The sequence below is a fragment of the Aptenodytes patagonicus genome, chromosome 5 (genome assembly GCF_965638725.1).
Source record: "Aptenodytes patagonicus chromosome 5, bAptPat1.pri.cur, whole genome shotgun sequence".
NCBI classification, from domain to species: domain Eukaryota; kingdom Metazoa; phylum Chordata; class Aves; order Sphenisciformes; family Spheniscidae; genus Aptenodytes; species Aptenodytes patagonicus.
This window is the reverse complement of record NC_134953.1, coordinates 61,092,146-61,107,376: the sequence shown is the minus strand read 5'-3', so window position 1 is coordinate 61,107,376 and position 15,231 is coordinate 61,092,146. Positions and strand designations below refer to the sequence as shown.

The 15,231-nt window shown below is 38.0% G+C and overlaps 1 protein-coding gene across 7 annotated transcripts in view; it reads left to right on the top strand.

The window, feature by feature from the left end:
• Nucleotides 1–15,231, top strand: part of FGGY (FGGY carbohydrate kinase domain containing) — a 145,805-nt gene that overhangs the window by 11,948 nt on the left and 118,626 nt on the right. For 4 of the 7 annotated variants that reach the window (XM_076340055.1, XM_076340056.1, XM_076340057.1 and 1 more), the window contains exons 2-4: nt 285–497; nt 2,419–2,530; nt 4,341–4,492. In XM_076340055.1, the coding sequence (XP_076196170.1) occupies nt 297–497; nt 2,419–2,530; nt 4,341–4,492 (465 nt within the window). In that variant the 5' untranslated portion in view covers nt 285–296. Of the gene's footprint in view, nt 1–284; nt 498–2,418; nt 2,531–4,340; nt 4,493–12,577; nt 12,615–15,231 lie in introns of those variants that run through there. The other 3 variants (XM_076340060.1, XM_076340061.1, XM_076340062.1) reach the window with 3 other exon arrangements.

Below are 15,231 nucleotides of genomic sequence, written 5' to 3'. Positions count from 1 at the left end.
CTTTATCATGGCATGCATATTCTTACATGCAAATTGACAAATTGCTTTTCAGGTACCTCTAGTACCATGCAACTTATATACAAATATTTGAAGAAAAAAAGTACAAGTAATGCAAGACTTGAAAACTCAAATTAATTAAATAATGCCAGGTGAAGACTTGCTGCAAAAACGAGTTATCAAGCAAAGTGCCTGCACAGCATCTCTCCTGTCCTGTTCAGCACAGCTTTCCATCGTCAGTCATTTTATCTGTTTTTACCCCCTTTTTTTTTATTTTCCACCAACAGGTTTTATTAAAAATGCACAGTAAGAAGCAGGCTCCATTAAAATACTATGTTGGAATTGATGTTGGTTCAGCAAGTGTTCGTGCGGCTTTGGTAGACGAGTTTGGGACAGTAGTGGCACATGCTGATCAGCCAATCCAAATTTGGGAGCCCCAGCCAGACCACTATGAGCAATCCTCTGCTGACATATGGGCTGCTTGTTGCTTGGTCACAAAGGTATGCGAAGAAAAACAAAATGAAGGAGATATGTGTTGCAGGTAGCTCTTCAAGTTTTGAAAGTTTAAGGCCTTCCAGTCACTGGCCTTTAATATCCAGTTCTGTGCATGCTGTATTACTGTATAACTTGTAACTGTCTTTGTGTATTAAACACACCTTTAGGATATGGCTGATGTAGCCTCACAATGTCTGTTATATAGGTGAGGAGCTGAAGGCCAGACTGAAAAAAGCTTGTGCTACAACTGCGAATTGAATGAAAGGCCTTCCTTTGCACTGTTAGCTCAGGAGGAGGACTTACCCACTGCCTTCAGGATTGACATCTGTGGGTTTTGTTTCACTGGTGTATGTTCTAGCCATGAGACAGTTCTTTGAGGAGTCGAGGTTGCTCAGAACCTGGTAATGCATATATTTAAAGATGTGCATTGTGCTGCTCTGGAGTCACAAAGGCGCATTTATTGTAGAGAAGTTGTAATCTGTTTTGTGGATGGTGCCTAACATAATGTCTGTCACCTGTGATCCTAATTAAGATGCCTGTCCAGTATTATAAGACCAAAATAAATTATATACATTTGTGGGTAGTATCAAACATAAAACCACATTGAAATAAACCCTACTATAAGGGAAAATTTGTACCCTCTGATCCAGCGATCTGCCTGTACATGCTGGTGGTAAAAGTAAATTAGTGACCTTGCTTGGCAGTGCACACGTAGGCCATTTCATCCTTCTTAATAAAGCCTCAGCCTGCTGCATGTTCTAAGGTTGGCTTTTTAAATATTCATGACATGCTTGGTAATTTGCAGATGGACAGTTCACCCATTCTCTTGTTATTGATCAGCCTTTTCAAACATTCATGAGCTTGGCTCTGCAGAAATGCCCTGAGATGAAGGAGATGAGGTGAGGGGGAAGGAGGGAAAAGAAGGCAGTGACAGGAGTGATGGGGAAGAACAGCTTGATGTTAAAGCAGAACAAGTCTTTTATTCTGCTTACTTGATTTTTCTCGTTGTGAATTGCTTTGTTCTTGCTCTGGACCTCTTTAAATACAGTCTCTTATATGTAAGCAATAAAATATGGTCTCTGAAACTATAGCTTTACAGAGCCAGTAAGAGACTGGCACTGTAGCAAGTCTAGTGAGTGTCTTTTGTTATAGTACTGATTAAAATAATGATATTTTTATTGTTGCTGAGAAGTGGCAATTTATTACTGCGTTACATTTTAGGTGTCTTGCAACCTCACTTGGCACTTAATCCATGAGGGTGTTGTGGTTTTTTTTCCAGTGGTGCTGGAAGCCATGAAGTTCAGACCTTTTGGGTGGTGATTTTTTTTGGAAAATCTTCCAAAAAGTATGCTATCCAAACTCTTGGTAGCAGAGCTTTTGAAAAGGTGTGCATTATCTCCGCTACAGATTTTGACGAACTTTATTTTTGGGACCCTTCACTATTGCAAGATAAAAAGCTGTGGCACAATATTACCAAAGCAATTCTAGAAGATCGTTGCTTCCACAGGTGGGAACTGAGTGAAGTAACTGATGGAAACACTTGGCCCTAATCCTGTGTCCATGCTTCACATGGAGCTCAACTCCAAGCTTTTAGAAAAGAGAGAAAATGAACGTTGCTAGTTTTCTGCTACCTTTATTTTCTGATATTTTTGTGCTTCCTGCTTTCATCCAGGGCTGTAGCTAGTAAGATTAAAAAGCTATTAAAGAACTTTCCATGGACCTTTGAATTCAGTTTTGAAAACCAAAGAATTTTTGGTAATTTGGTCTATTTTTGATTAGAGATGTTAAAGAATACCGAATCTCAAAAATTTTGGAGTTTGAGCTTGCATTTCTAATTTGTAAGTCATTTTCTGTACTCATTAGTTCACATGGTACATACATATATATGGATATGTTTGTGTTCATGTGTGTTTTGTATATTTGCAGAAAGTTGTCTGTGGAGTAGATGCCAGCCGGATTCGAGGGGTTGGTTTTGATGCTACATGTTCCCTTGTTGTTGTGGATAAACAGTTCCAACCTTTGGCAGTCAACTGTGAAGGTAGGACTCCGGCACAAAAATTGGTGTTACTGTGTATGTTTGCCACTGGCGTGAATGAACTTACAATTTCATCCAAATACCAAGTTATGGGGTTGACTCTTGGAGATATAGATGATGGAAAATCTTTTTTACAAGAGGATTTTTTTTCTGGTTTTACTATTTTAATTCTACTGCAAAATTAGATTTGAGATGAGAATTACTTACTGTTTGGCTAAATGTTTGGCATCCTAAGATCGAATTCATTCATCTTGGCTCAGAGAGACTGCTTCTTAGAGAAATCTATGCTCATTTTTCTTTTGTGCATGTTTTCTCCTTCAGACTTTACTAATCATGACTTTCATAGTGTGTATAAATGCCCGTCCACACTAGCTAAAGGAATACTAAAAATGTAGTGTTAGTATAGTCTAACTGCTTACTCTGTCATGGAGCTGCAGGCAAGAGGTTCAGCTTCTGTATTTTATTACACTAGTGTTCTGTCTTTGTTTAGGACAGTACTAAACTTCAGAAACAGCCTGTGACCTTTTTCTAAAAATTTTAATTTTTTTATTAGTTTTTGAGTAGCTGATTCAGAAGACTCAAGAAGTCTGTGATGCACTGTTTTTCAGTGAATCCCATATAAGATTAGGTGTGTGCTAAATCAGTAGTTACGGAGCCATAATCACAATTCTGTTGATGTTCCCTTTCTGTTCTCAGATATATTTGTCATCTCCTCCTATCCTTCTCAAAAAACCAGCTTTGCCCCCAAAATGTCCTTCGCTAAATTTAGATGAGGTTATTTGTTTTTCAGTTTGAGAGTCTCTTACAATCTGTTCAATGCCTAATGATGTCTGGGGCTATTTTGGTCTATTGAGTCAAATTCAGTTCTCATTTTTTATTCTCTGATATCCTCAAGAACTTTGAGTTTACACAGTGGTGTTGTTAAATAAAAAGACAAGAATGTATTCAATACTGTCACACTGGTATGGGCTTGCAATGGTCTGGTTTCAGGTAGTCTTTTAGTTCTAAGTTGTATTTGAATCCATGTTAGAAATACTGGTGTACCTCATACTTCTGCCTTGTCTTGGAGTATATTTTCAAGATTATGCATGAGTGGCTCTGTCATGAAGTTGAGTGTGCAGTGTACTTAGCAAGAGAGGAACCTGAAGTGTCATCTGGATTACTGTTCCACCTGTCTAGCAGGTCCTCTGCAGGTTAATTTTGATAAAATGTTCTTTGCTTCTTGTTCTCATGTGTTATGCAGACTTGTCAAATGTTTTTTCATTGCACATCCAAAATAAAAGCATTTCAGCAAATTACTCCCCTGAAACTGTATTTCTGAAAGGAATTAGGGTAGTTTTTCTCATAACAATAGAAGAGGAAGGAGAATCCCTGTAACTATCTAGCTAGCTGACTAGCTGAGTTAATTTCAGTTTATAACGTAATTGCTCAGATGATGTCACATTTTTAGTTCTTAGTCACCAAAATACTTCTTTATATTTTTGACTAAATATGTGTACTTTGTCAAAAAGTTTGGGTTCTTTGAGTGACATATAGTCTATATAGTCTATAGGAGCATGGCATTTCAAAGTTCTTGGATGCTCACAAGCCTGATCAGTTTCAGTCAGCATTGTCAGTGCTCAGCCTGTCTTAAAGCTGGCTCAGAGGGCTAGAATTTTATCTTTAGATATCTACTGTGGATTATTAACGCAAATAGAATTTGAGTTTTCTATGTAGAAGTGAAAGTGTGAAGCAGCTTAGAGTCTAGTAACTTACAGTACTGAGGTGGGGTTAAAGCAGACCTAAAATAATATCTTTTTTTTTTCCCCCCAAGGACAAAACTATAGGAATGTTATTATGTGGATGGACCATCGTGCAGTCAGTCAAGTTGAGTGCATCAATGCAACGCAACACAGGGTTTTGAGCTATGTAGGGGGAGTGATGTCTGTGGAAATGCAGCCACCTAAATTGCTGTGGATAAAAGAAGTGAGTATATCTAAGACCGTGGTGCATTTTTACTAATGATTAATGCCCTTTGTTTGTTAATTTCTGAGAATGAAATTTCTAAAACAAAAGTCTTCAGCCTTAGTGTTGAAGGTGTGCAAAGTAAGGCCAGCCTTAAGTTGTGATGAAAATGTTTTGAGGTTCTTTTTTTCCTCTCAATTATTTAGAAATATCTTTGATTTTATTGAAATTTAGTGTTTCCTGATTGAAACATTTCATGCCTTTCTTATCTAATTTTAAGGTTAGATGTACATACAAATTTAGTTGCAGGTAATGAATGAGTCCTCAAAGTATCCTAGGATTTAGTTATGGAGGTGTATTTCCTGCTCCAACTACTGTAGCTGGGCATGCTTACGGGGGTGTAGGTGCTACTTCTGGGATGGATTTATAGCAATTTGAAAACAGCACCATCTCAACATTGGGTATCCTGGCCAGAGGTACTGCCTTTGAGGCATTGCATCCAACAGTGAGGGGATGTGTGTTGTCTTTGGCTGCTGATAGAGAAACTGTTCAGTTAGAGCTTCAATTTAGTTCTGTCCCATCTGTAGGAAGTAGACCATCTGTAGAGGGAAGGTACTCTGTTCACAATGTGGAACTCTACCTCTGTCTCTTGTGTTTAAATTTTGTGTGTTACAGAATGACATATGGCCTTTTAATAATAACTGTCAGATAAAAGGAAAAATGCTTGCCACTTGAATTTTTTATAACCTCCTCCAATCTGGCTTTTACATTTGGTCTCAATGATGCTTGCTGTCATTTTAACAAAGCCCAAATGTAAATTACTTGCTGCCAGTTTCAAGCAGCCAGAGTCTCCTGTCCTTACAAACATGAAACATCATTTAGTAACAAGGTGCAGATTGGGGAAGGTCAAAGGAATTAACTGGTAGAAGCAGGTACTGACAGATTAATGATAATAGAGGATAATTAATGTTTGTAGATGCTATACTGAAATACGAATATCCATCTACTAGTTCTTTCTTTCTTGAGCTATGAGTATCATATGACAGTAATTTTATAAATAATAAAAAGTGAAGCTGTAAAAACCTTAAATGAATCCATTGTGTTTAAAACATTTTTATATTGCAAGGTCTGGAATATCAGTACCTGACTGATCAGGAAGGCACAGATTGTGGGGTCTCTGAATGTGGTCACCCAGAGATGTAAGTCTATGCTATGGCCTCAAAGCCCTCTGACGTAATTGCTGTAGTATAAAGGGGAGAGCAAGTATCGCAGGGCTTTGTTCCCTCCATGAGCAAATGGGTAGGAAATAGAATTCACCTTACCCAGCATGCCAGCCAGTAGCAGAGATTGCCTGGCAGATCAGCATTACAGAACAGGGCTTGTTCATATGTCCCCTTTCAGCTCCTGACATACCAGCTCAAGAGATTATCCTTAAGAGAGGGTGTTTTTATACCTCAGTATCTGCTTGCTGAGCTGTTCAGTTGCTGATGCGACAGTTCCTGTGTCCTGAGTGGACTAGCAAAGACATCCTGTTAAACTGCTTAAGCTTACCATGCTTAACTCGGGCACCTTAAGCAACATCTACAGTAGCACCTCAGCTAGCTCATGAAAAAGAACAATAACATTTACTATGGAGTTGGCTGTAATCAGCTGAGATGTGGGCATGTAGTGTTAAACTTTTTAGCTTCGGAGAGGTATGTGATCAAGTCTGTTTACTGCTTCTATACTTGTTGCAAAGTAGGAGGGTGAAAAGAATTGTATGAAGAGTGATGGTTTATTTTCAGTGCCAATCACAGTAATGCGTCGATGTATTACATGACTCTTAGGGCTAGCAGCAAAGGTTCATGTTAGCTTCTGACAGCTGAAATTCAGCCTCATGTAATGCAAGTGTTCTCACTTTTTGCCAAGGAAGGCAAATTTTACAATAACTTTGAATGTCAGGTTCTCCAAATGGAAGCTAAAACACCAGTTTGCACATATGTTATTCAGTGGAGTGTCTGCAAGGGGTCTACAAATAATAAATTACTTAAGTCTCTTCAGATTCCTTGTTATTAATATTTTATAGATGAATAAACTATGACACAGGTATTAAAGACATGGTCAGGAAAACTACTTATAAAATGGTACTTAATGTTTCTTTCATGTTTTTGAGTTGTATCATCTTTGTTTTCTGTGTTTAGTTTATTTCCCTGCTACTAATACTGCACAGTTCCCAGAGATGCGGTAGAGTTAGATTTTGATCTAACTTATACACCACAAGGAAAAAATATTCAGGATTATTTCTTAAGCTAGTGATAATGCACGTGCTGGCAAAAAGGAAGCTTGGTTTTCATATCCCTTGGGAGAGTCACAAGATTAGCAGGTAGAAAGAAACATTTTATTTTAGCTTTTTTAACTGACAATATCTGAAGGCTTTGCAAAGTTGAAACTGGAATTCCCATTGTGCATCTATTTAATTGTGACAACTGGTATTCAGAAAATAACTGCACTGTACCTGGTTTGCGCAGGCTATATGCTGAGTCAGTTGGCTAGATGGGAACTTCATGAGCATTAAATTAGACTTTTTAAAAACGTGGCCCTCAGTGTTGCTGAGGAGAGGGCCAAAATGGGATCGTTATAAGCACTGAATGTTAGGGCTGAGATGTGTTGGCAGAACTGCCTGGGGAAGTTTACATAGTGTCTGCCTACACTGTGTGCCTGGCTGTGATCACGGCCTTTGGTCTCTCCAGCTTTCCTGACTACTAAATGTCACCAAATATGCTACCAGCAAGACTTCTTTAAAGTGTCGTAGATCTGAGTAGTTTATTTGTCTTATTTAAATCCTCACCTCTGCTTATGTTTTCTAGATCATATGGGAAATAACCTTTCCTACCAAGCTACTGCTTGCTCCAGTGAGCAGTGCAGTCTCAAAAGCTGCTTTAAAATAAGATCCCTCTCAAAGCATCCCAAAAGTCTATTGCTATATTGTATAATGCTCTCCCAGAATTTTCTGCTAACCTCTGCAAATACATACAGTTGATTCAGTTTTTTTTCTGAAAACACTTCCAGTATTTCTAGAACTATTTCCAGCCACCTGACTGCAAGTGGTACAGCCTGTTGCTTGATGCAAAAACCATATTGGGTCAGACCAGAAATCCATTTGACTCAATAGTTGTCTGATTAGTAGTGAGTGTTTTGCTCTATGAATTTAGCTAATCTTTTCTGAACCCACATGCACTTTTTGCACCTACTATGTCCTGTGGTAATGAGTTCCACCATTTAACTGTACTTTGTGTGAACAGGTATCTTTTTTTCTGAAACAAGCTTCTAAAATTTCATTTGCCTTTTAGTTCTTGAAATGTACGAGACAGTGAACTATATCATTCCTCAGTCAACATCTCCATGCCATAGACCATAGTGATGTTTTTTTCCCTTTCCTTCTTTATTCCTTTCTTAATATTCCTCCCTGATGTTGTCATATACCTGACAGTGTCCCAGAAACTTAAGGCAAACAATGGATTGGGCACATTCTTCTATGACTGGTCCTAATCAAAACTGGCTAAACTGAGGTGTATCCAGAAGCTACTTTGGGCCTTTGTCCCTTTGGTAGGCATCACATTTCTGGAAAGTTTTTGATTAGAAAGATTGGCATGGCTGCAACACATACAACTCGTAGATGTTTTTAAAACAAAACACAACAGAAAACACAGCCATACACTTTGTACAGTCATGTTCCAGGTCAGTGGGTACATCCTGGTACATGAAGATTCAATGTTAACTTTTGTCTTGAATTCCCTGGAACCTTTTTTGAACTCCCCAGGAATTTAATGTTTCTGCTGTTAAATGCTTTTGCTATTTTCCCCCATACATCTTTGCCTGGGATTGGTGCTGTGCACATTCCATATTTGCTTGCATTGATCTAGGTTTTGTGGAGAGGGTGCAGTGGGGAAAATAACTGTTTTGTGTCTGAACTTGTGATAAAATAACCTGGAACTAATAATTAAGAACAATGTATAGACCCATTGACATAACCAGCAGAATTAACTTTTGTATCACTGGGAAAATGTTTGATACTTTTCTTTTAATCAAACCTCATGTATTTGTAACAGTAAACGGCGTGTAATTGGAAGAACCTTAAAATGAGTCCTAATGAAATATGTTCCTTTCAGTGGATCCTCAGTTCTTTGGAACTCTTAACATTGTTTTCTTGAGCTTCAAAATTTATTTAGGCTGGCATAAATATAAATGTTTTGAGTTTATTGCCTAACCGATAAATATTCAAGATATTCTCTTGACTTTTCCATGTTCCATATTCGTGGAGTCAGTCATATGAAACTGCAGTCTTGCTAATACAAGATAAATTGCACAAATGTGACTGTAAACTAAATTAGTTTGTTAAAAGTAATTTAGGAGACTAGTGATTCAGGAGACTAACTAGATGCACTTTTGGACGTAAGTTATTTAAGGTATATAAGTCCAAAATACCCTTTGGACTGTTATACCTGTAGGTTAATCGTGTGTACATTGTCATCAAAGCCTCCCTCTCCCTTTCCACGATGCTAACCTGACTGTGGAAGGCCACATTAGGAGATCCTGCCTTCTCACTATTTGCCCTGGGCTCTCCTAACTGTGGTATCTGAAAACTTGACATGTGTGAGGAAGGGTCTGACATAGGTCAATTCAGCAGTATTGCTAAGTGCTGAGCGATTAGGCTGTCCCTCAAAGAAAGGAATTGAATTTCTATTACTTGAAGAATTTTCATCTAAGCAATTGGAAGTATTACTAAAGAATATGACTTGCAAATTTACTCTGAATTGGTTGGAAGTAATGAAGAGGGAGGAGAAGGGTGAGAGGGCTTATAGGTCTTTTCCCTTCCCATCATCATCTTGTTATTAGAATTGAAGTTGAAGCTGACCTCACTGACTGTGAGGAATGAGCTGACGTCATTATACGAGAAGTAGATGCTGGTCCTTATCTCTTGTGGCTTTCCTGTTACACTTGACTTGTATTTATTTGCAGAGGGATGTTGCAGTTTTTCTTCCAAGTCACAAGTTACTCTCATCTGCTTCTTTTTGATTTTTCTTTTCCATATAATGCTTTCTCTTGAAGATTTTTCTTCATCTCCTTACATTCCCACTGTACACAGAATAGAGATTTAACTAGAGACTAGAGGCTTCAGGGTGTATTCTGTTCTTCCAACTCTTCATATCTATTCCATTTTGGTTTTGAATTAAGAAACTAAACTATGAAGGCCGTAATAGGTCTTTTGAGATCTTTTGTTTGAACTGTATTGGCTTACATTCAGTTTAGTTTGATTGCTGCTTAATCATTTTACCCTCTAGTGCCTAGTGGTTAGTCTACATGAAATTAATTGGGTGGTCTTGATGTTTGTGATTGCAGATAGGTGTTCATATGACAAAGCCATCATTGGGAGTGGAGTTTGCATGTCGGGGACAGCTGTTTGCAGTAAATGATCAACTGAATGCAGCTACTGTATAGCCTATGGGGCAGTCTTGTTAAAGTGTGCACATCTGTGGTCCAGTTATGAGGAGCATTGTATTTCTCTGCCTGTGTGGACCATGTGTGGTGATAAAAAGAGTCCAGTGTTAAATCTGTAATGTAAAACAAAATGAATTTATGATTTTTTTTAAAAAGCTAATTTCTGTGGATACAGTCACATTTGACTTTTGAATGTGGTCAGCTGAATTAAGAACGTCAACTGTAGATGAAGTTGAAATAAAGAATCATTATCCTTTCACAAATACTTAGAAGCTAGCTGAAAGACAATGCTGACAAAATCTTCCTGAAGTCAATAAGATAAGTTTGAATGTAAACTTCACGGGAAAGGAAAGTAGTCCCTGGTTACTGGATCTTTCAGAATAACCAATTAAATTCACTCCTCTTGCTGTTATTTCCTCAGATTTCTTCATTGTTTAGAATTATCTTGCAAACAGTATTGCAATAGTTCTTTACTTCTGTGGCCGCAGGTACATTTTTTGCAGCTTTGCTAAGCAGGTTGTGCTGTTTGGTTGACTTTGGCTAAAGAAATTGCATGTTCACCAACTGAATGAGCGTGTAGATAGTTCTGGTGGGTAGATGCGTGCATATGAACTGAAAATGTAGGTACATACTCCTTCACTTGGAAATTATTTTGCTGCAAATGTTTGTCAGTACAACGTGACTACATGGATGTCTATGCTGTGGCAAACCAACACCACAGCAATGAGAGCATAGCTGAAACAGAGCGATGTAAAAACTGCAGTGAAGGTTCGTCCAGCTCTAGAATTAGCCTGTTAGCATGTTTTTCTCAAAGGCAGAAGAAAAAAAAAAATGTTGTTTACTAATTTCTGGCTGGAAATTTTATTGTGGCTTGTGCCAAAACGAAAGGATGCTTGTTATGTTTTCCTCATACTAATGACATTACAAATCAGCTATTTCTAAAAAATATTAGTCTCATTAAATCAGAGGTGCTGTAGCATATTCTAAATGGGTGGGGGATGCTGGGCTGGGAGCAGGTATTTGCTTGGTAACCATCTCCAAATGAAATGCAGTCTTCCTACAGTGTGCTTTCACAACTCTGTTTTTATTATGGTGCATAGGAGCAAAGAAGAGTGTTCCTTTAGCAAAAAAGTCACTTCATAGACTGAATGGCTAGCATATCATTCCTTTGCAATTCATAACTAAAATCAATAGGTTTTGAGTAATTTTCTTTATTTTTTTTTCTGGCACAGTGGTCAGTGATCTTTCTGTATGTTACTGTTCACATCGTCAGTTACAGCTGCCTTTTTATGCATCATTGTTCTTCTTTCTGTACACCCGTGACTTGCAGTGACCAATGGGATAATTTGCAGAAACAATTAAAACGTCTCTTGCCCTGGCTATGGAGGGAAGAATAATAGCGGATGTACTGGTATTAGCTTGGCAGCAACTTCTTGGTTGATGCATGTCTTCTCCCTTGCTTGCTGCCTTTGCAGCTGGCTTTTTGTTTAGTTGAATGTGACTGGTAAGATTTTGCCATTAAAATAAATAATCAACTCCATGTTAAATGAGAATGAGTCCAAGCTACTGGGTTTGGAACTGAACTCTTGATTAGAATTGTTTATAAATGCTTTAACAGCTCTGTTATCAAAATCCATTCATAGTGCATGCACATATGCATAAGTTGTACTTTGGCCTGTTGAGCTTGGCTTTTAGTTACAGTTGCTAATCAAGCAGAAGTACCATTTAAAAAAAGGATTAACAGCTGGGAGGTTTGAAGCACCTACACCTCTAAGTATGTCCTACTTAGTCTGTCTCCCAGCCATATCTCTCCACTCCATTGCAGTGTGATGAGGCTTACAACACGCACACAGATGGTCCTTCTTGCCATGTTACAGCTTCTGCCAACTCAGCCTTTAATGTGCCTGGTCTGTCCCTCTGTATCCCTTTCTGACCTGGACTCTGATGCTTGCCTGACTTGTGGTGCTATGCGCAGGGTGCCTCAGGGATTTGAAAATACCTGCACATGTCTAAGACAGTGTCTTGGTGGTAGAGATGGTGTGTTGCAGCAAGGCAGTTTTCTCCACCTTCAGCAGTAGCCTTACCCAAAAAGGTTACTTTCCAAGCCGCTCCTCGCCCCCTGCCCCTAGTTCCAGCCTCAAGATGAATCTGATAATTCAGTTAGTTAATGTTTTACCAATTAATTTTAGTGCAACTGGTAGTTGCAAAATTGATCAGTTTGCAGCCTTGGCTCTGGCAAGGATAGGATTTCTGCTCAGAGCCTATCTCGGGTATCTCTGAATAGCTCTATTGCATGGCTTGGCATCCAATCTAAAGTGTGGGAGATAGAAGTTCTAAGTTCTTGCTTTGTCTGAATCGGAGTAGGGCAGGGGACATCAGTTTCTTATATCACCATGAGTGTGTGGATTAAGTCTTCAGTTGTTCTCTTTCTTCCTTTCATACAATGTATACTTGTTTTCTGTAATTTAGAAAGAGAGAGACTGATAAACTACATAGCCTACTATTACAGATTGCCTGGGAGATTGAGATTCAAATTTGGGGTTGAATTGGGAAAAGCAGGTGGTTCTTCAGTGAATGAGTCTCTTTTCTGATTTTCAGATCACTTAGATTTTGACCTGATGTGGAACTTGACTGCTCATGCCAGCTTTCTTTTTTACACTAAATGGTAAAACATTTTTCTGCTTCCATCTGTCCCTCCTGGTTTTAATCTAGATTTCTAACACACCATTTTGGGATGATTTTTGAATTTGTGGGTTTTGGCTGATAAGTAGCCATGAAATTCAGACTGATTACCTGTGCTAAATCAGATGTCTTGCTTCTAGCCCATCTTTAGTTAATCCCATGACCAACAGGGGTCTGATACGAAGGCTGTCTATAATGGCATTTAAGATAGTTTGATTAATATTTAATCCGTATTAGCAATAACAAAAGTCAGGACATCTTTGGTGTTTATATACACATTTTACTTCTGGTGGGAAACAATGCGTTTTCACAAACATCAGATATCTGAAGATCACTTCATCTTACAAGAAAATTATATACCCAGTAAGAGTAGAAATCAAAGGTTTCCTGTACAGAAACAGACTACCTCAGACTACTAACCTGTAAAATATGAATGTGAAAGCTCTTTCAGCTTTCCCAAGGACAGTGTGCCTCAAGGTGTCTCCAAAAGATTGTATCAGATGCTGGAGCTCACGTGAAATTCTGCATGTGTGTATTTTCAGTCTAATTAAGAGATGAACAAATACACATAACACAATACAAAATTGTGCAGTATGGCTTCATGATAATCTTTTGACTTGTCAAAGAATAAATGGGCAATGGAGGCCTTTCATGTGCTCTATATCAGTTCTCCCATCCCCCACTCTCCTAGACCCTTCTTGTCTAGGAAGATTAAAAGACATTGTACTTCATAATTCTTAAACTCTTTGCCCCCAGGTATTTGGGATTATCTGTAAGGATCTCAAAAAATTATTGTTTGGAGGTACAGTTGTTAAAAAAAAAACCCAACCAAAACAATCACAGAGAGAGAGATTAAGAAAGGGGACTTCATAAGTACCCCTGGAAAATAGAAAGATTAAATTAGTTTCTTTACAAGTGAGTTTGGAGAGTCAGTCGCAGGATATGAATACAGCATTGGGAACGTTCCCGGATCTTTTCCACAGTCCTTTTAATGTGGTCACAGATTCCTGACTGTGAGTGAAAATAAATTAGAATTAACTTCAGTGAGTGTCGAAAACATGGAGACTTTTAAATTTGTTTGGAAAAAGCATCAGGGCATGCTATGATTTTTTTTGTCTGTACTAATTAGTGATGACAAGGCATCAAGATGGCAAAGAATGAATCATTTAGATGTTCATGAAACAACATATTTTAGTGTCACTAACATGTGGCTTTGGGGAATTCTTGAAGTAATAGAATCAGGATTCAAGGAGTATCTTTGATGAAACAGATTTGTTTGAGGAGGACAGTTACTCTTAATCCAATTTCTTTTCTGATTAAAACTAATAGCCAAACTACTCCTGTTGCTTCTTGAAGACTGTCAGGTATGTTAACAATACATAATGGCTTATATTATCAAAATAATCAGGCTGAATGACCTTTGTACTAAACTATGGAACACCTTTGCATTCACATATAAAGTTAAATTTGATGTAAGTAGCAGCCACATACGTCTAGGAGGTAAGCTAAACCTGAGTGATTAGGAACAGGCATCTGAAGGTTGTGCATTTTATGTTAAAAAGTTGTAATTGGAGCATTTCCTTTTTTAAACTCAATAGGAATCCAGTAAATTTTAGAAGCTTTTGAAAAACTAAACTCAAAGAAGACAGATTTTTTTTTTTTTATGATCCAAAACTAAACAAAATTTTGCTTTTTTTGTACTTACCCAGTTGCACCTTAGTTTCTAGAATTCATAGATTCCAGTTCAGTAACTTTCTGGACTTGTACGATTTTGGTTTGAAATCACATAGTATCTGAATTAAGTTATAGAGCCAAATAGTATTTCTTAAAATTGAATTATCTTTTTTTTAATTCAGCATGTACATTCTTGATACTTCATGTAATTAATTTTTCCTCCAGAAAACTGATGGCAACTTTTAAGATGCAGGTAATTTAAATTGTCATGTTAGTTATTGACAATTTACTGAATAATTTGAAAAAAAAGCTTTGAAAAGAAAAGCATAATAACAAAGCTACTAGACCCTTTGCTAAAATACTTGGGCCTCCTGCTCAACTGTGTACTGCAGGTTCTTACAGGGTTTTTTTGGGGGGAGAGGGAAGGACTTGGAGTTGCTGTTGACAAAGCTTATGCTATTAAGACTCTCTTAGTGTTTAATAGTTTTACTTCTCTAAAAAATCCTCTGCTTCTGGAATCTTGTACGAGAGTCTTGGCCTGAATTTACAGAGTAGATGAAAAAAGTGGGACCTGAAAGCTAGGAGACAAGAAGGCAAGTAAATCATCCCTCAGATTTCTTGTGTAGAGATGAAGACCCACATAGTTTCCCATCTCATGCACTTCTGAAGTATCTCTCCAGCTCTGCCTTAGCCTGCTAGATGCAACTGTTGACCTAACTTGAGTTCTTGCTGAAGCTGTGTCATCTAGCAGTGCTCCATGCCCAAAATGCCCCAGCTAGGATTTGTGTTTCTAATACAACGGCTGCTTTTACTTGAGACAACTTCACACTGTTTCAATTATTTAAAAAGCTGGTGGAGGTTTTTAAAGCAATCTTATCTTTCTGTGGAAGTCTGATTTGTGAACCTTGTGACTTTTGTTTGGTTTT